The sequence below is a fragment of the Dreissena polymorpha genome, chromosome 5 (genome assembly GCF_020536995.1).
Source record: "Dreissena polymorpha isolate Duluth1 chromosome 5, UMN_Dpol_1.0, whole genome shotgun sequence".
NCBI lineage: Eukaryota > Metazoa > Mollusca > Bivalvia > Myida > Dreissenidae > Dreissena > Dreissena polymorpha.
This window is the reverse complement of record NC_068359.1, coordinates 86,560,761-86,582,253: the sequence shown is the minus strand read 5'-3', so window position 1 is coordinate 86,582,253 and position 21,493 is coordinate 86,560,761. Positions and strand designations below refer to the sequence as shown.

At 34.9% G+C, this 21,493-nt stretch overlaps 1 protein-coding gene across 1 annotated transcript; it reads right to left on the bottom strand.

Annotated features, from left to right (window-relative positions):
* Positions 1 to 6,204: 6,204 nt before the first annotated feature.
* Positions 6,205 to 13,400, bottom strand: LOC127831423 (uncharacterized). The gene is made up of 4 exons (XM_052356407.1): positions 13,228 to 13,400; positions 9,143 to 9,316; positions 7,608 to 7,898; positions 6,205 to 6,967 (listed from the first exon to the last, which is right to left on the bottom strand). The coding sequence occupies exons 1-4, from the start codon at positions 13,398 to 13,400 to the stop codon at positions 6,205 to 6,207; spliced, it is 1,401 nt and encodes a 466-aa protein (XP_052212367.1).
* Between the last annotated feature and the right edge of the window lie 8,093 nt (positions 13,401 to 21,493).

Genomic DNA, 21,493 nt, shown 5'->3' with positions numbered 1-21,493 from the left:
AAGCTCAAGATGAGCTATTGTGATCCGTCGGTCTGGCTTTAAATAGATTAAGTGCTAGACCACATCATTTAGTGCAAATACAATATTTCTGATATAACTTAGTCGCACTATTGTCAACTCTTGTTGACGTAAATCTGTATTAGTTAAGCTGATTGTGCAGACTTGTCTGAATTGTAAAAAAGCAAGTATAATAAACAAGAGACTTTTTGAATAAAAAATCAACCATTGTTATCCCCCGCCATAGGCAGAGGGATATTGTTTTGGCGTTATCCGTCCGTCTTTCCGTCCGTCCGGCACTTTTATGTCCGGAGCCATATCTTGCAAGTGCTTTGGCGGATTTCAATGAAACTTGGTATAAGTATATATATGGATAATAGGATGATGCACGCCAAATGGCATTGTACACCATCTGTTGATAACAGAGTTATGGCCCTTTTTATCTTGGAAAAATGCTTTTTTGTGTCTGGAGCCATATCTTGGAAGTGCTTTGGCGGATTTCATTGAAACTTGGTATGAGTATATATATAGATAAGAGGATGATGCACGCCAAATGGCATTGTACACCATTAGCTAATAAAAGAGTAATGGCCCTTTGTATCGTGAAAAAATGCTTTTTTGAGTGTCAAATATAACACTTTTGTGTCCAGAAGCATATTGGCGGGGGATATCAATTCAACAAACTTTTTTTTTTTTTTTTTTTTTTTTTTTTTTTTTTTTTATTCAATATCATACATATAATGTAAACATGTATATGATAATACAACACAGTGATTGTATAAAGCAATAAAGTTCAGACATGTTATACAAGATATGCTATTATATATATATTATTTTTTTTAGAGAGAAAAGAAAAGAACAACAGAGGAATAGTTTTGAAAAATGATGAGTTGTATTAAGTCGGAAGAAAGCATACTGGATTTGTGTGTTTTGTTGTAAATTCACAATGATCTTGTCTGATTGAAAAAAATATAAACAAAACTTTTTTAGAAAGATAAAAAAAAAACTATTTTAGAAAGATAAACTAGCTTTAGAGTGAAATGTATATAAGTGGACAAAACATTATGAGAATTTAATCCGATTCCATTTTTGTTCAAAGATTTGTAATGTGTCATTACTGAGGGCTATTTCTTTCTCAATCTGGATTTTTAGTTTAAGACTATGGACAAAACAATTAAAATTTGGTACTTGTTTTTTGTACTTCATGTTTAAGATGAAATATTTCATCAATATAACCATAAAATTCACAATATTATTACTGTCTATTGATTTCAATGAGTTAATTCCGAAACTTACATTTAAGAAAGATAGTTTAACGTTTAGTTGCTGTTGTTCAAGAAAAGATGTTAATTGATTCCAGATAGGCTGGATGTGTTTGCACTCCCAAAAAAGATGTTCTATAGTTTCAATGTTTTCACTGCAGAAGTCACACAGATTGGAGTTAGATAATTTGCATTTAAAGAGATATTTATTTGTAGCTATAATTCTATGGATGTATTTATATTGAAAATTTCTCAGTGTGCATTCAATAGTTGCTTTATATGGCATGGTAAATATGTGTTTCCAATTAAGTTCATTTTCTCCAAAAAGGACTTGCCATTTATTTTGGATTTTGGAGTTTTCCGTAGGGTTTTTAATTTGTAGTTTGTAAAATATTTTATTTGTTTTGTTTTTTCTTCCAAGTATGTTTTCTACAAATGTTGTTTGAGTACATGGTGTATTATTTGTATTGATTTCAGATTTAATATGTATCGGTATGCTTTTGATTAGTGTGTAGTACTTCAGAAAATTATTTGAAGGTATTCCATGTATGTAGCATATATTATCAAAAGAGTAGAAATCCTTAATTCTATAGTCATATAATTGGTCGACATATTTAATGCTTCGTTCAAACCAATCTTTATAGAAAAACGTCTTATTGTTTGAAGTTATGTCTTTATTGTTCCATAAAATTGTTTTACTGCTAGTTTGGGTTTCTAATTTATGAGTGACATCACTCCACGCTGATAGAACATCAGACAGAAATATGTTTTCGTTTGCAATTTCATGTAAGATAGTATTGCTGATGTTACATTCAAAGAGTAAGGAGTCACCATATTTTTTTAGGATTTTCTGGTAGAATAATTTCCATTTACTAGTATTGGTATTATCTAGGTATCTTTTAACCCAGCTGCATTTGATTGCATTCAAGAATGAGTCAATGTTCGTTAATTGGATACCTCCATTTTCTACAGATTGAATTAACTGAGTTCTTTTTATTTTATCAGGCTTACCGTCCCATATGAAATTGAATATTGCTGATTTTATATCGTTAATAACATCTTTTGGTGGATTTGGGAGAACTGTTAATACAATTCAACAAACTTGCTTGTTTGAACTTAGTTGTTAAATATACGGCAAACAAAATATGTGACAATAGTATCTAGATAAGTGAAGAGTTGAAATTAAATATTTGTTGCTATTTTTAATGCACAATTTGTTTGAAATGAAATCACACTGCAAAATTTGTTGTTTTTTATGCCCCCAGTATAATATAGGGCATATTGTTTTTGCCCTGTCTGTTGGTTGGTTGTTTTGCTGGTATTCTTCAAACTTTGTCATTGGCCATTGCTTATGACCTATTGCAGCTAGCTTTGATATATGGCATGCATGTGTATCTCACGAAGTCACAATTTAATTTTACATGCCAAGGTCATCTTCAAAAGTCTTCTAAATATCATTTTAGATACAGAGTAATTTTTTTACAAGTTCATTTACATATTTCATATTTGACATGGAAATGAAGCTTATACAGTTGAATAATTTGAGATAAAAAGTTATTTCCAATTAAATGGGTTTAATGTGAGAGGTTGGATGACAATGTCAAGGTCATCCATTGAGGTCTAAGGTCAAACACTTAAACAAGATCAAAGACTATCCTTGGCCATAACTTTGGAGCTTTTGCAGGTATTAACTTAATATTTTGCATGCATGAGTATCTCCTTTAGCTGCACAATTTGAGTAGAACCACTTATGATGGTCAATATTATCCATTGAGGTCAAATACTTTACACTTGCCATATCTTTGGAACTATTGCATGTAGCAACTTGATATGTAGCTTAAATATGTATCTTGTTAAGCTGCACTTTTTTAGTGGTGATATTCAAGGTTATCCAACAATGTCAAAGGTCAAATTACTATAGAATTTGCAATCACTAACTTTTTTAACAATTGCTCAAGACCATCGCTCAAGGTGAAAGGTCAAATATTCAGGTAGAAATGTATTATTTTAGATGAACCATAGCTTTTCCCCAATTGATAAATATTAGTACTGGAGAACAAAGTGTTTCACAAACACGTCTTGAATTTATATGTTAAGCAATTGAATAAATCTTTTCCTAGATTAAAATGATTGTTTTTTTGGTAAACCCCTAGGCTCCTTAACTAAGTCAGCCCTTGTTACGCAATTGTGTCATCTTATTCAAATCAAGTATAACACCTGGATAAGACAGCTCCAGCTGCTGCTGTCTAATCCAGCAATGAACGATTTGTTTAAACTTGACTCATAAACATTTTCAGAATTTCCTTCTAGACAGGCAAAACTTATGTTAATTGCAGGAAAATTATAATTTTTAGCTAATTAATATTCATGAGGTTTCAGATTTTTATGCCCCCCTTCGAAGAAGAGGGGGTATATTGCTTTGCTCATGTCGGTCGGTCTGTCCAGCAGGTGGTTGTCAGACGATAACTCAAGAACGCTTGGGCCTAGGATCATGAAACTTCATAGGTACATTGATCATGACTCGCAGATGACCCCTATTGATTTTGAGGTCACTAGGTCAAAGGTCAAGGTCACGGTGACCAGAAATAGTAAAATGGTTTTTGAATGATAACTCAAGAACGCATACGCCTAGGATCATGAAACTTCATGGGTAGATTGATCATAACTTGCAGATGATCCCTATTGATTTTGAGGTCACAAGGTCAAGGTCACGGTGACCCGAAATAGTAAAATGGTTTTCGAATGATAACTCAAGAACGCATACCCCTAGGATCATGAAACTTCATAGGTAGATTGATCATGACTTGCAGATCACCCCTATTGATTTTGAGGTCACAAGGTCACGGTGACCCGAAATAGTAAAATGATTTTAGGATGATAACTCAAGAATGCTTTTGCCTAGGATCATGACGCTTCATAGGTACATTGATCGTGACTCGCAGATGACCCTTATTGATTTTGAGGTCTTTAGGTCAAGGTCACAGTGACAAAAATCGTATTCACACAATGGCTGCCACTACAACGGACAGCCCATATGGGGGGCATGCATGTTTTACAAACAGCTCTTGTTATTAGCTCATCGGAATTCATTTTAAAAAATCGATAAACAATCAAAATTTGCAGTTAATTTAATTTAAATGATGCTTTTATGTATGCAATTTGTTTTTTATGCATTTTATGCATTTAGTCGCCGCTTCGTCTGTCCGTCCGTGTGTCTGTCTGTGCACAATTTTTGTCTGGGCTATTTCTCAGCAACTAATGACCAGAATTCAATGAAACTTTATGTGCAGCTTTACTACCAAGAGGAGATGTGCATATTATCAGAGGGTTCTGGTCGTATGATTTTTCACAGAGTTATGGCCCTTTGAAAATTTCCATTAACTATACATATAGTGCAATTCTTGTCCGGGCTATTTCTCAGCCACTAATGACCTGAATTCAATGAAACTTTATGGGAAGCTTCACTACCAAGAGATGTGCAAATTATCAGCCGGTTCTCGTCGGATGATTTTTCACAGAGTTATGGCCCTTTGAAATTTCCCATTGTACATATAGTGCAATTCTTGTCCGAGCTATTTCTCAGCAACTTATTACGGGAATTCAATTAAACTTTATGGGAAGCTTCACTACCAAGAGGAGATGTGCATATTATCAGCATGTTCTCGTCGGATTATTTTTCACAGAGTTATGGCCCTTTAAAATTTTCTATAAACTGTACATATAGTGCAATTCTTGTCCGGGCTACTTCTCCCCAACTACTGACTGGAATACAATGAAGCTTTATGGGAAGCTTAACTATCTTGAGGAGTTGTGCAAATTATTAGTGGGTTCTTGTTAGAAGATTTATTTAGAGAGTTATGGCCCTTTGAAATTTTTAAGTTGCTTATCCATCCATCGTATTATTTTGTCCAAAGTTATGCGCCTCAAGACGTTTCCTTTTATCTGAATATAGAGTGCAATATTGTGACCAAAAAAAAACATTTTGGGAATATAACCCGTCTCCGACGGTTTCTTGTTTAATTATAATTTGTCAAAATAAATAAATACAACATATAAAACTGCATATTATGCTTTTGAAAAAACACAATTTATTCCCAAATGGATGTCTGTTTCCAACTTCACAAAATACTGTGTTACAACATGATGCTAGGGCCACCAAGTTGAGTCTTTGTAAAGCACTTTGCTGCAATTTTACATTGCTATTAAAGTCTACATCTATTTCTGTGAGTTTAGTTATCTATAAAAAACGCAGGTTGTTGATATACATAATTATATAGTCAATTCGAAACAACGTTAGATGCACATAATTATTCCTTTTTTGATTGAAAAGCTTTACCGACAATTTTTTCCATTATGACCTCAATAAGGGGAGATAATCCATGTGAAATGAAAAGTTTTACCGAGAATTTGTGAAAATTAACTTTGAAGTTAAAGTTTAAAAAAAAATAAATCACTATTAAAATCCGTTTGCATTTTGAGAAAAACATTGGGTAGAAATGTACATAATGTAAATTGGTTGAAGATTTCAATAAAAGAAAAACTTTATTACAGAAAACTGGAAAAAGAAACATGAAACAGTTTTCAGGGGTTACAACTTGAGAAAAAAATGAAAAACAAGGAAAGACCATAACAGTGACTTATGCCACCAAATGATGTGTCAATATGTTCATTCAATGTTCACTGCTTTATATCTTCTTACTTTTATTGTCAATTAATATGCCAGGAGTGATCCAAAAATATGTAGAAATGAGTCCATATTTTTATTATTCGACGCATAGCTACTAAAATGTAATCATTATGCAGACATAAATGATCAGAATAATACTGCTAGGAATGGCAAGAAATGTTTCGATATTACAATTGGGGTGATCGTTATGATGTCAAGCTTCAACTGTATTTCAAACATCATCTTTGTCACAACACTTTCTTGCAGTAAAACAACAAACTAAACATTCACATTTTCAACAAAGGCTACAGTTTCAGTGAACAGGGACACTCCAAGGTCTGATCCCTCCAGAGGGTTGACGAGGTCTCTCAGTCTGACTAACTGCTCTGGTGCGAGAGGACTGGCTTCCTCGTTGACCTGCTCTTCATGAGGCTCTTCTGTGATGAGGCCCTCTTCTTCCACACCATACTCTGCCTCATCTATCATCTGATCTGCATCATCTGGAGGCATGACCAGGTCATCAATACCAGTGTGTCCCTGACCAGCAAACCTGTGAACACCTTGAAAGAATAACTGGGTTGGTGTCATTCCTCCTGTTCTAAGGCGATGTCTGTTCCATGCTTCTCTGAATGTGTCAAGGGCTCTCTGAATTCGAGGCAGATACACAAAGTGCAAGCACCATCGATGTATAGCATTGGATGGATGGAGGTTCCCAGTCTCCTCCAGGTGGCGGAAAAGCTCCGCAAACACGTGTGTACATGACCTGTACATGTCTCTCCACATCCTTTCAATGCGTTGGTTGTGAACGCTCCTGCCAGTTATGAATGACCCTCTGCCAGCTCCTCTGTACCCAAGCATGAAAGCTCCAACACCAGTGTTTTCCAACCCGTGATCTGAACGCACGCGTGATGGAACACCATACTTGGTTGTGCCTCCCAGGAAACTCTCCATCATGGTTGCTGACTTGTTGTTGGAAGCTACTGTGAGAAAGGTTATCAGCCTGGAGTAGCCATCAATGCCACCATGGATTACTAACCCCCACCTGAAAAAAAGCAAAGATAGAAATGCTGGCATATAAATAAGCCTTAGAAAAATACAGTACTATAATAATAACTATTTAAAACAGTAACTCTATTGTCCAACAATACTTATTGCTAAGACAGACCCGGTAAACGTAGATGATGGAACTTCCAAAATAGAAGTGTAATATAAATTAAATGGCACTTTGGATATGCAACCATTTTCTTAAAAAAAATACACAACTATTCAGAACAGATTTTTCAAGAAATATGTGATTATTTTCAATAATATTTGTCTTATCTTAGATAATCTTAAATCAAGGTAAAATGCAAGTTAAATTAAGGTAATATCTGCATTATTTTAAAAAATATTCGAAGGGGAAGATGCCCCTTAACTGCCCTTGCAATATAACAGCAAATATAATATCTGGACTGTCTTGTCAGATTGCAAAACACTTTTAACATTGATAGCTCAGCACAATACCATGTATTGTCTATTTCTTACTGGCGGAAGACTTAGTTTTGCACCAAGTCATGTATATGCAGTTGCACAGTGCTTGTTTGGTCAAACTAACTTCCATCAAAAAGCACACAAAATTGACAACCTTTAGTTTAGGCATAAACAATTACTAACTGTGTGTAAATGAAGACATGTGTAGTTACCTGATCAGCTTATGGTTGCCATCAATGTGCCAGAGGGCATTTGGTCCAAAAACCTTGTATGTCCTTCTCTGTATAGCATGGGCCCACCTCATGGCAACTCCTGCTTCATCAACCCGGATAAGGCTGTCTGCGACTCTCTGCCGTTGAACTCGGTGCCAATCTGTCAGTAACATGGCCTGAACCATCCTCTGGCCTAAGTTCTTGTTCCCAGTGACAAAATCTTGCACTCTTCTGTCTAGCTCCTCATCAGAAAGGGTGGAGAACCTTGCTCTTAAATTGATACCACAGAGTCTGAAATTATAACAAAACAAACATTAAAAAATGATAAAGTATGAAACACATGTGTGATCAATCATGAAGTTCTAGTTATACAGGCTACATAAGGAGGAAACATACTAAGGGGCATTAGCCATTGCATCTAAGAAAAAGGCATTGATTTTTTCTTTTCTAAGAGCAAACTGATAGACCATAATGTTATTTATTGTGAATTTGTACAACTCCAAAGCTCATTATTCAAAGAAAAAACATAGAGATTTTGTGATCACTTGATAATTTTTAAAATCAAAACAAGGGGATTTGATAAATAAAGGTCGCAGGGTTATGAGCAACGCCAGTGTGGACTACCCATGAAATAGTGAATATACATACATGTATAAATATACTTGCAAGTTCCAAGTTTCATGTAGCTACCTGTAATGTCTTTGAGCAAATGACTCACGAGAAAACCTTTACCCACAGTACCATGATACCATATATATGAAAACAAGCAAACAGTGTATACCCTTATCAGAGGGCCTCTAAACAGAGGCTTCCCTAGATGCCCTCTGGTTAAGGTCCCCACTATTTGCAATTAAATACACCTCAAAATACACCATTATTATAGTCCTTTGTATAAAATCCCCTATATTTGCTAAATGGGTAGATGGGTAGGCTCCAAATATAACATATGGACAATTGTTTCAAGCAAGAGGGCTCAGAGGGCCCTTGGTCGCTCACCTGATATGAAGTTTTTTTAAAGTTTTCCTTTGTTTCAGATTAGATCCCAAATGTTTTTTTAAATTTTCCTACATAAATCATGTAGGTTAAAAGGCCCCACCCCTTGAGGTTCATGAATTTTTAGATATTACCACATTAGCAGTGTTACGCAACACTTTATGCCAATTATTACTAAAATATGACCAACAGTTTCAGAGAAGATTTTAAAGTATTTCTATTATGGCATATAATGAAAATAGACTCAGCCCCCTGGGCGGCAATGTTTTTTTAGATACCATAATGATTTTGACAAACTTGATAGACAGTCAATAAAGGAACAATTATTATAAAAAGTTTATGAAATCCAGTCACAAGGTTTGGAGAAGCAGAATGTTTAAGATTTGGTGCCCAGTTGCCATGTCAATTAGAGGAATAACTCCACCCAATTACTTTTAACAATAATTAGTTTCCTCTGTGCTTCAGAATAAGTTTGGTTGAGATCGGGCCACTGATTGACAGAATGCTACCAAAGAAATTGCAAAGGTTAAGAGCACTATTACCTTAACCGGCGCTTCACGACTGAAGTGGAAACATGGAGCATCTGTGCCATCTGCTTCTTGGTATACCCTAATTCCACAAGATGTGTGAGATGTTCTCGTGAAATGTAGTAGAGTGGCCGCCCTTTTGTCCTTAACTGGCGAGGTCTTCTGAATTCAAATGCTGGCTCTAGAACCCTGGGATATATAAAGAAATCACATTAAACCAACAAACATTTACACAGTGCTGAATGCAGATAAATGTGGGACTTAATTTTGGCCCAAACCTGATTGTATCAAAGAAAGTTTTATCAAAATTATCAATTCAATTTGATGTAAACCACATTTTCAAGGAGGTTTTAAAGCGAAGGATTTATTTCTTGAAATGTTTGTGTAATTAACTGCTGGAAGAACAGTGAATTCACATATCGGAAAATGACAAATTCTAAACTCTCTTAAGTCTAAGTGCTCAGTGAGATTTACATCTTTAAAAAATAAAATTCAGTTTTTGTTCTTAATGTTCTTTACTTAACAATCAATAACACAAATTTAAAGCAGTAATCAGTTGAACATGGTATCATTGACGTATTTATGCCTGTAATGTTACAATTCTATACAATTAAATATTGTGTTTTCTTGTTTATGGAAGCTGGCAAGCAGAAAGTGATGGATGTAAACAAAATTTAATTCAGACTGAGACAGGTTAAAAATCAATCAATTTTAGAATATTAAACTTATGCGTCCCTTGGACACACATCTTCCAAAACTGTATGTCACAGGAAAAAATCTGTTTCCAAGTACCAATGATCCAGTCAACGGGATTGTATCAGTGTAAAAATTAAAATAAGCACGAACGCATTTTGTCTACTAAAATCTGATCCGGGAGTAGGAGAATTCAGGCTTGTGCTTAAAAATAAGAATTTCACACACTTTTGTATCAAATAATATAATGATGCCTTAGACTGGATTGTCAAGGCTTTTCTTACAAGTGACAAAAAATTGTTATGTTACAAAATGAGTATAATTTATTCTATATACACTTTTGACAACTGGACACATATTTTCTGGTATAATGGGTCCCTGAGGGTTTATATGCCTATATAACGTGGGATGCATACTGCAGTGCATAGGCAAAATTATCAGTATAAATGTGGTTTAAACTAGTATGATTATAAAACTATTTGTTGTTTTATAATTACTAAAAAAGGGAATTTGGTCAAAACGTCTTAATAGTGAACTGCCTTATTGACACGAACCCACCACAGATAAACTCCTTACCAACCGTTACAATAATAGACTATATAAAGATAGCCCTCATTCTAATAATTGCACTTTTTGAGGGTAAATAAGTCAGTTTCAGCAAAATTTATACTGTGAAACCATTTATTTTCGACAGCACAAAATTTCGTCATTTTTATAAAAATGACGATTTCGTCAGCACTTAAATTCGCCGATTTCTGATTTTGAATTAAAAAAAAAATGCGTCAGTCAATATCCGATTTGTGTGTAATACATATTCGCGATCAATCGCAGTTGCGAAAAATCGTGGTACGATTGCGGGAACACACTTGAGAATCACTGCAGGAGGTGGGGCCTGTTTGTCACATGCCAATTAACTAGTCTTTTGTTATCAAGGGACAGTAATGGACCCTCTTAATGTATGCCATTCACACGTTCATTGTTATGATTAGCGGACAAGTGTGAACGAATAACCGTTAACGAGTGTTTGTAACAACGAAGCCAATTGCCAATTAGTCTTATTCTATTATTATTATTGCCATACTGATAACAATCGTACCCTAATGAAATGAAGTATTTTTTGCAAGCAAATCAAACTAGTCACTTTTGTTTATTTTCTTGGGTATGTGTTCTAGTTGATATGATTTTTATTAAAATGCTGTCAATACCGTTTTAAAACTGTTTGTGTTATACGAAAGAGGTTCCAGTTTGTTAAGTGTTTTTTTTCAAATAAAATGCTTTTTTATTCTGATATCAACATTAAAATTATAAACTCTATGTGTGTGTTTGTTCTTAAAAAGTAAACTACCGGTATATAAATAAAAAATATCACTAATTTAAAAACAAATAAATTGATACATATAAAATAGTAATAAGTGTGGTTAAATGCAAACAATCAAACAACAAACAGCAATTAAAATATTCTTTATTAATTTGTGATAAATACGCATGTTGATCACACATCGTCATCTTTTCGTTTGGTTTATTGTCTTTCATCGACATTCGCTGCGTGATGGCTAATATGCAACACCCCTGAAAAACACAATGCACCTAATGGGTAATTAAGCTATAAACAATTAGCGCTAATTCATTACCATTCTACATAAACGAAGTCAAAGCATTCGATACAGCTGTACTGCACACGCGTTTTAAAGAAGTGTAATGTGTCAGTTAAGTACCTTGTGTAATCTACATTCCTTTGTGTCAAAACCGGATTAATCTTGATTACGAAACAGCAGTGAATGTGTGCATGGATTATGTAGGAATTTAATGCCTCATGTCTACGGTAAAGTTTTAAAATATTGCTCAACTTAGTGTTTGTTTTTGTTCAAACATAGAGCATGATTGTTCGTTAGGATCTTAAATTCGCCGATCGGTCGACTGACGAAATTTATGAAAATTAATGCCTGACGATTAATAATGGTTTCACAGTATGTAATTTTGCAAAAAATTGGCTTGAATTAACTTTTGGAATGGTAAATTATAGGTTTGTTGACACTGTTTTGGTGTTACCAGTCAAACATATGGTCAGACAGGCTAGTACACTCTGCTGTACACTAACAGACTCTTTATTTCAACTTAGCCTTTTTCTCATCGAGCCGTGGTTTCTCGCTTGCGTGGAAAGTGAAATCGTTTAGAACTAAAGCTCGTGCAGCAAGAATTTATCCTGACAACAAACTTACAGAGGAAAATTTTCAGTCTGGCAGTAAAATTGACAGAACGATAAGGAAAAAAAGATAACAACTATTCTTAAGTCATCATAAATGCCCCCCCCCCCCCCTCATGTAAATACCATATAAAATTCAAATAAACCACATTCTTGCATCATCTTTTCACATTGAAAAAAAAATCTGCTCCGCCTTCCATTTTGGTTTATTCAATGTTTGCAGACGTTTGTTTAATGACGAGTAATGCGAGCCACTGAACCGATGAAAAAGCACCTGACCTACTTTGATCACTGTGGTGAGTGTAGTCTAATAGTTCAGATTTTTAATTGGTTTATTCTGCTTAGCATGAAAATGAGCTTCATGTTATTACAAAAATCATTTGTTATCGACACCTTGTTTGTAAATGGTAATGATTTATCATACCAATAAAGAAATATTCGTGCAGATTACAGTAAGAAAGACCCACGGATCCACTAAAAAGCAGCATATTTGGATGTGTTCCTTCGAAATGTTCACAATGTAGTAGAGGCCGTTTCCGTAGAAAAGCTTTCGCTTCTTAAAGGGACTGTCAACCATGACGACAAAGAAAAGAAAAGTTGTAAAAGACAGTATTTCTTTACAATTATTAGTTTATATTGATTAAAATATCAAGACTGGTAGAGCACATTACTTGAAAAAAGTTGTTAAGTTTTCATATCACTATATATTCGGTAATAAATTTTACTGGGTATGTCTACCAGGTAACTACCAGGTAACTATAAATAATACAAGTAGATTGATCATCATCATCACGTGGTAAACCCAGGATTGCAAATTGTACATGCGTAGCGAAATGTATATATTCTATACATAAAATGATCAATCTACTTGCGTTATTTATAGTGTGTATATCGTTATGTCACCTATTTTCGCAATGTACTTTCGATTTTACATCACAAAATTGTATTACCTAATATGAAAAGATGAACTTTTTTCAAGTAATGTAATATACCAGTCGTGATATTTTAATCAATATAAACTAGTAATTGTAAAAAAAATACGGTATTTTACAACTTTTCTTTTCTTCGTTGTCGTGGTTGACATTCCCTTTGATCCCTTTATCTGACTTTCAATATTGGTATTGATAGAAGGCTGGTAATAAAATTATCTTACCGTTTTTAACCATCTATTGCATGAATAATGCTTTCGGCGATATGCCCCAACTCGACGGCATCCGGCGATTCTTGAGAAACCCGACGAATATTTCTGATGAGGGCTGTTAGCTCTGTGTATGAAGACTCAAGAATTTCGATTGACGAATCGTTCTCTCGTAATACCCTTGCTAAATTCAAAATACGGCGATGACACTCGTCGATAAATTCACCTGCCGCCGCCATCTTAGTGAGAATATGGTGCCGAGGTGAATAACGCGAAACGATTTGAAGATTAATAAATAAATAACAACTACGAAAAAATGATGAGAATTTAATAATTATTCATTAAAACACAAATTATGAGTTCGTTTTAGTTTTTCTAAAGTTATTTATTGTTAGGTCTATTTCGTTTCCATAGAGGTATCTTATGTCGTCGGTTTGTAAGCTGAAATTTGATTGGCTAACGGGTTCGAGGGCTTATTCTAAAAATAAATGCTGGTCGAGCAGGATTTTTGTGCTCGAGCAGAAAAAAATGCTGCTCGAGCAGTAAATTTGCTGCTCGAGCAGCATATTGCTGCTCGAGCAGCATTTTTCCTGCTCGAGCAGAAGTTAAAGTTTCGACCCCTTTGGTGCGCCATATGAGTGGCTGTGTAGCTTATTGATCACTCTCTCTTCATTGGATCACCATGTACAGTGTGAGCTTTGGGATGTTGAATTAAGTTCATATGACGAAGCCTGTGGAGAGATTCCTATACAAAAGAATCTGACTTGCGATCTGAAATAATGTCACGTGACATGTCCAAGATCGATATATATGGCAAATATATCAATGAGGATCTGTTTGAAATATTACGTGAAACAAGTTTAGGGACCTTGGACCTGGGAACGGCTGATTGTGCTTCAACAGCATCAGAGATTCTTCACACCTTAAGTTAAAAAAGCTGTGTTTACGGGAACATATACGGGTCGATGTGATCTTAATCTGCCAGCTTCATTGCAGTGTATAAGTTTGCCGGAAGTCAAATGTTCATTTGAGTGTCTATGCAGCTTGTTGATCACGCTCTCGTTACTAGATCATCCTGTAAAGTGTGAGCTTTGGAATGTTAAATTGTCAAGTGATGAAGCGCATGGGAACGATTCACATATTCAGGTTTTGGACTTGCGATCTAAAGTATTGTCATGCAGCATGTCCAATGTTGAAATATTAATGGGAAATGGAAGTATTGAACTGTTTAAAATATTTCGTGATACAAGTATAGGGATCCTGGATCTGAGAACGGAGTTTTGTTCATCATTAGCTTCAAAGATTCTTCACACGCTCGACAAGTTAACATGGCTTTTTTTGTCGGGGACCTATACGGGACGATGTGATCTTAAGCTGCCTACTTCATTTCAGTGTTTCAGTCTACACAAAGGCGCGTGTCCATCTGAGTGGTTGTATAGCATGTTGATCGAGCTCTCTTCATTAGATCATGCTGTGAAGTGTGAGATGTTGGAATTTGTATTGCAATCAAGTGAAGATGCTTGTGGAGACGATTCAGATAAAAACATATCTGCTTTGCGATCTGATATATTGTCACGTGACATATCAATTATAGAGATATTAGTAAAAAATGGCAGTAGCAAATTGTTTGAAATATTTCGAGATACAAGCATAGACGTCATAGATCTTAAAACGGCTGATTGTGCCACATTAGCATCGAAGATCCTTCACACGCTCAAAAATCTAACAAAGCTTCATTTGTGGGGGACTTATACTGGTCGATGTGACCTTAAGCTGTCCGATTCATTACAATCCATAAGTCTAAATGATGTTGACTGTTCATCTGAGTGGCTGTGCAGCTTGTTGATGACGATCGCTTCATTAGATCATCTAGTAAAGTGTGAACTTTGGAATGTTGTATTTCAGTCAAGAGAAGAAGCCCATGGATACGATTTACAAAAAAATAAATCTGATATGCGAGAACAGATGTTATCACGTGATATGTCCAAAATTGCGATATTAGTGACAGATAGATGTATGGAAATGTTTGAAATATTTCGTGAAATAAGTATTGCGACTTTGGAACTGAGAACGGCCAACGGTGCCTTATTACGATCCGATATTCTTGACATGCTCAAGAAGTTAACAAAACTGTATCTTTGGGGTACATTTACCGGTCGATGTTATTTCAAGCTACCTGCTTCTTTGCAGTATATAAGTCTACAGAAAGGCGAATGTTTGTATGAGTGGCTCTGTAGTTTGTTGATCACGCTCTCTTCACTGAATCATCATGTCAAGTGTGAGCTGTGGGATGTTGTATTGTTGTCAAATGCAAACGCCCTTGGAGAAGAATCTAAAAGACATGTATCGGACTTGCGATCGGAAATTGTGTCATTTGACATGTCCAATATCGAGATTTTAGTGAAATATGGCAGTCCGGAATGAAATATTTCGTGATTCAAGTATAGGGAGTCTGAGTGTTGAAGCTGCTGATGATAGTTCACTGAAATCCGTTGTGCAAACAAAGCTAAACATGTTGAAACGGATGTATTTACGGGGAACATATTTGACGCAATTTGATCATGAATTACCACCATCTCTTCAATTGATGGATTTACTAGAGGGAACGTGTTCAATAGAGTGGTTGTACAGTACGTTGATAAAACTGTCTTCACTTAAACATCATGTGTGTTTCAACATAGATAGATGCGTCTTTATATCGAGTAATGAAACCTGTCAACATAATATAAATGCGGATGTTTATAAATGCGTTTATAATTTATAAAACACTGCCTCCATTATCGCTACGACATTTTATGCAGAGTGTGTGTAATGCAAAACATAATGTGTTTTGTAAACTGCTGTTCCGTGTTGACGGGAACGGAGACGAATATATGCAAATCAAACGAGACTATTGTTAACTTGACTCAGTCGTAGTGCAACAGTTTGAAGTTGGGGATAAACAACATTTTGTTGGAGTTACTGCTGCTACACTATCTGCTACATCTGATGAAGATGATGACGAGTATGACAAGCATTTAATACGACAAGAGGGATTGGTAGATTCAACTGCATGGTTAAATTATTGTAAAATACGACTTCAAATTTCGTAAATTTGCTTTCATATAACTATGAAACTATAGATATATAATGAACTGCTCTTGCATTCGTGAAATCTCGTGTATCCAGTTATTTTTGCCTAGATTATTGACGCTAGTGTTGAAGGTTATTCCTTAAAATGCTAACTTCATTCAGAAAAGTCTCCAAATGTATCGAAATGTCAGCAGATACTGGTCATTATTGCGGGACACAATCCAAGCAGCACGAATAATAGTACATATTGTGGGTCACCAAGTTAGCAGTAATAATAATAGTCATCACCGCGAGTCACTTTGTAACCAGCGCAAACCATAGTCATCACCTAGTGTCGCCGAGTCAGCAGCGCAAACCCTGATAACTATCGCATGTCGACTAATAAGCATAGCACGCCATGGTCGCCATCGCGGGTAAACCAAAGGCATTATAGTGGACAAAAACGTCGCCAGGTCACATCAGATATCTAATCACCGATCGTCAAGTCAGCAGCGCAAACATTAGTCTTTATCGAAAAGCACTCAGACGGCACCGCAGACTATAGTAAATACCGCGTCTCATCGTTGCGGGTCACTACGTAAGCGGCTCATCCCCAACCTTCATTTTCATTACGGATAGTCAGCAAATTGATGAATGTACATGGATATATGTTGCACACAAGACGATCAAAACCAAATTATTTCGAAAGCAAAGATTTTGCAATGTTTACATACACAAATACTTGCAGGATAAAAGTACACAACATTTAAAATACCTTTCTTAAAACAATCCATGCAAACATTGTTTATGCTTGCTAATAGTGTCTTATTCACCATTTAATCTAAACATTCGGACATGAACATTTATGAAAATTCACTAGTTTATCTAAACAATCGGAAATATCAATTTACACATGTGACACTACTGCCCGAGTGGCTTCAGTAAATGAACCAATTTATTCCACATCAGCAGCATCTTATTCACTAATTTATTGAACCAGAGTTCTTAAAATACAGATTGTTAAGACGATATTGTGCAATGACTCTGTAATATATGTAGCAGTCATGTGTGTTGTTTGTTTTTGCGTATTGTATTTGTATTATGTCTTAAACTGTAAACACGACTTTTAGCATTTATAAAAGCTTGACAAGTTATATATGGTCATTTTGCGGTCTTAAAAGTAAAAACAGGTTTGTTATCAATATTTGTGTCCGTGTTATGAGACAACTCATACTTGCCTATGGTGAAGAATGCGGTCACCTTAAAGTTTGTGGCGACGGGGGACATAATAATAGAACATCGTATGACTTTCTAATCGCACATGCATTGTATATAGTACATTCCCATCTTATACAGCTATTAATTAACTATTAACTGCTAACGTATATGGTAAAATAGCCAATTTACAGACCAATGAGGACAAATAATGTCGGGACTCCACATCATGTTGACTTATGACTTCAAACACAATATATTTGAAATAATAATTGTATCGATTTCTTAAAAATATGTAATTTAATATGCATGTTAAAGGGGCCTTTTCACAGATTTTTGCATTTTTTTAACTTATTCATTAAATGCTTTATATTGATACATGTAAACATTGGATCATAAAAGCTCCAGTAAAAAATCAAGAAAAAAATAAAAAAAGGAAAAGAACATTGCCCGGAGCAGGTTTCGAACCAGTGACCCCTGGAGTCCTGCCAGAGTCCTGAAGTAAAAACGCTTTAGCCTACTGAGCTATTCCGCCGAGTACACATTTTGACGTATTTTATACCTTATATAAGCAATCTTCGTAGTTTCACAAAATTTAACGACAAAAACAGAACTCTCCAAATTATTCAATCGTTTCGCGTTGCAACGCTTTATAATTTTTAGGTTTTAAAATCGTCAAAAGATGCATATAATGGCTATATTAGAGCATGGTTAATGTTCAGTATTACTGTTTCCTCACAAATATCATAACTAAAACGAAAACTTACGAATCTGAAACAACTTTTTTCAATTTTGTCAATTTACCAAAGCGTGAAAATATCCCTTTAAATTGCTGTTATTATTTAGGAGCATTATCATTTTATATAAGATTCGAATATATCTCTTATTAAAGTAAAATATCGTGCGTCGCCGCGACTGTCGCGACAAATATCGTGTATCGCTTCGTGTGTCTAGTGTCGCCCTTGATGAAAGAAGCGCGAGATTATAGATAGCACTATCCGGATTCCGTAGGTTACGTCGTTCAATAGGCTTTATGTAAACCGACTAACGATGTGTCGACTGTACCGTGGTTTTTTATTATACCATTTGGTATTTCGATAGCCTGGCTTTAAAAGGTATTAAATACCAATGGCTAGCGTATTTAACATGCATAACCGACCAATCAAAACACTTCTCGCTTAAATGCGCGGTATTTACAAATACTATTTTCGCGGTAAATTCATCACCACGAAGAGGTTCAGACTTAGAACAAAAGCTTTAAAAAGTCATCGATTTGTCTTTAAAAAAGACCGTGTTCATACCAACACGTTATCGTGTTATTTTTATATTAATTTTCTGCGTATCTATCGGCTTGTTTAGTTCATTTGCTTGCAAGTTCATCTTCATTTCGACTATTTCACGATGGGTATGCGGATACTTTGATAACAGATGGCACTTCGATACCAGATAACAACAAAAGCCACGCGCGAGAGGTAAGTTCATCAGGTTTTTTGAAGTTATATTATAAAGATTAGTTTTTTTAGACAAGGCACATGGTCGAGTTTATAAATTGTGTATCATTTTCTATTGCAAATAAAAACATCACGGAAAAATGGTAGATTTTTCCCCAATAAATAGAAAATTCGGTCGGAAAACAGCATAAACTGGATAAACAGTAAACATTTCAACAAAATAAAACTACTTAGAAATATTGCAAGAAATTGTTTGATAATCCAGCATGTAGAGTTATCACTGTGCTTCAAATACTGAAATTTTGATGGTATTTGATCCACATGATCCGTTGTATTTTCAATTCTCTTAATCTCAATTTACCACTTACAAACAAGTTTATTATTTAGACAATTATTTTTGGTCGTCACTTGAAATATATTTCTACAGAAATTTTGAGTAGGCTCAAAGTTCTGAAACACCTCTCCCGTTCAACCCCGTTCCAGGCCGTCAACAAAGTTCGAAGACAGTTCGTAACACGTTGCTACTACGATCACTCCGTTCTTACACAGTTCGAGCCCGTTTAGTTACATTTTTCAGAACGTACTTCGAACGGAGTCGGTGTATTGGGGGTATAAGAGAATTGAAAATACAACGGATCATGTGGATCAACACGTTCAATTGAACGTATAGAAGGACTCTAGATAAGGGGAGCAAGGGGTCTTAAAGCGGCCAATACACCTCATAAAATCCTTTGTCATTGGTGCTCATTAGAATCGCATCATTAAAACGATACTAATGCGTAGCCACAAAATTTAACTCCCTTTATATTGAGCTTTACACTTCCCTTTCCCTTTTATTATCATATTCCAAAGGGATAAGAACATGTTTCGGTAATTCATTTTTAATTTACGTCAGTAGATACATTTGTATTTATTGCCTGCTTACTATAGCAGTATACCACAGCGAATTCTGCATTTCTGATTCACTTAATAGAGTGTGTTATATTTGGTAAAAGGTGTCGAGGTATCTGGAATCAAAGTGCTATTGTCTTTGATATGATCGATAAAAGAAGTGTCCGTGAAAATTTGGCATCCGACTCTTAAAACATTTGAATTTCCTCAAATACGTTATTCAACTAAAATTTAACATGTTGTAAAATTAAATAACATATTTATCTTTTATTTCGATTAGTTGGCACGTTGATTTATTTCCAAGTATTTTTATTTTGTTCAAAAACGTACTTTTCATCGAATTCATGACAATGATCAATGAAATTGTATCTCTTTTTTTATAATCCACTGTTTCTTTTCACGACTTTCTTGCTCCGCAATACGAAGTACTATACCATTAATCGACCAAACAATGTTACGTGTCTGAAAACCAAATGAACAGAACATAAATGCAAAAAAAATCTGAAAAACTCAACTCTCGCGCGTGGCTTTTGTAATTATCTGGTATCGTAGTGCTATCTGTTATCAAAGTATCCGCATACCCGGCGTGTATTTGGTACTGGAAAATGATTAAGCAATAATATTCAAGATTTAAAGTGTGTTAAAAATACTGTGACAGTGCCTTTAACACCAACATTAAAAGTTCAACTTGATATTATTTGATGTATTCTTTTTTATAATATTATTATGTAATAACATAAAGAAATAAAAATATTATTATTTTATACAATCTTTTATACAATCCGTTCTCCGTTTTAAAATTGCCTACGCAATTTATTTTAAAGACATGAATGGTTGTGAACCCCTAGAGTGTTGGTAATCTTAATCAACTCAATAACACGCGTAAGTCTTTGTTAATGTAGTGTTTTAAATACAAATATCTCTAATATTTATATTTCATGAGTTTAGAGTTTTCTAAAATTGATGACATTATTTATGTAACGAAGTGCTTTTTGATAATGTATTGCCCTTGAGCGGTTGATTTGCATTTTTTGTGTGTATGAAAATTTAGAAACAAACCCGACTACTTACAAAATAAGTGTATGTAAAAACAAGATGACTCGATTTGATCACGGACACAAATCGGGGGGGGGGGGGGGGGGCACAAAAAATATATATTCTTTTAAGTGGTCACCTACACAAAAATGCTTACGTATTTAAATACTCGTCGGAACAATGCGAAGCAATGTCAGTGTTGTGAATTTACTCTACTGTATTGATCCAGACTTGCAAAACCATTTAGATTGCGGTGGATTAATGGTACTGCACCAGTACGTAACAAATATCTTCTAAATTAAAGCATAAGTGAAGGTGTTCGGAACTTGATTCTGAACACAAAATCGATTTGCGAGGGTATATCTGAACATTTAATGATATCTTACCGATGCCTGTAAATAAGCTAAAGTGGCTCTCACAAACAAACTATTACTTTTCTGACAGTAAAGAAAGTGCAATCATTTACTCAATAAGATTATATTTCAATGCAATAAAAACATAATTGCACCACACTTAAATTCGTACATGTATAAAATCTCTTTATCATTAAGTTTGACAATTAAATAATAGATTCAACGGAACAATAAGCAAACGTTTTTACAAATTTGGTTTCCTATTTTGGGCGAATATTTTGCACTGGCTGGCGTCGTGGCTGTCTTTATCACAAACCCGCACGTATTCACACTTAT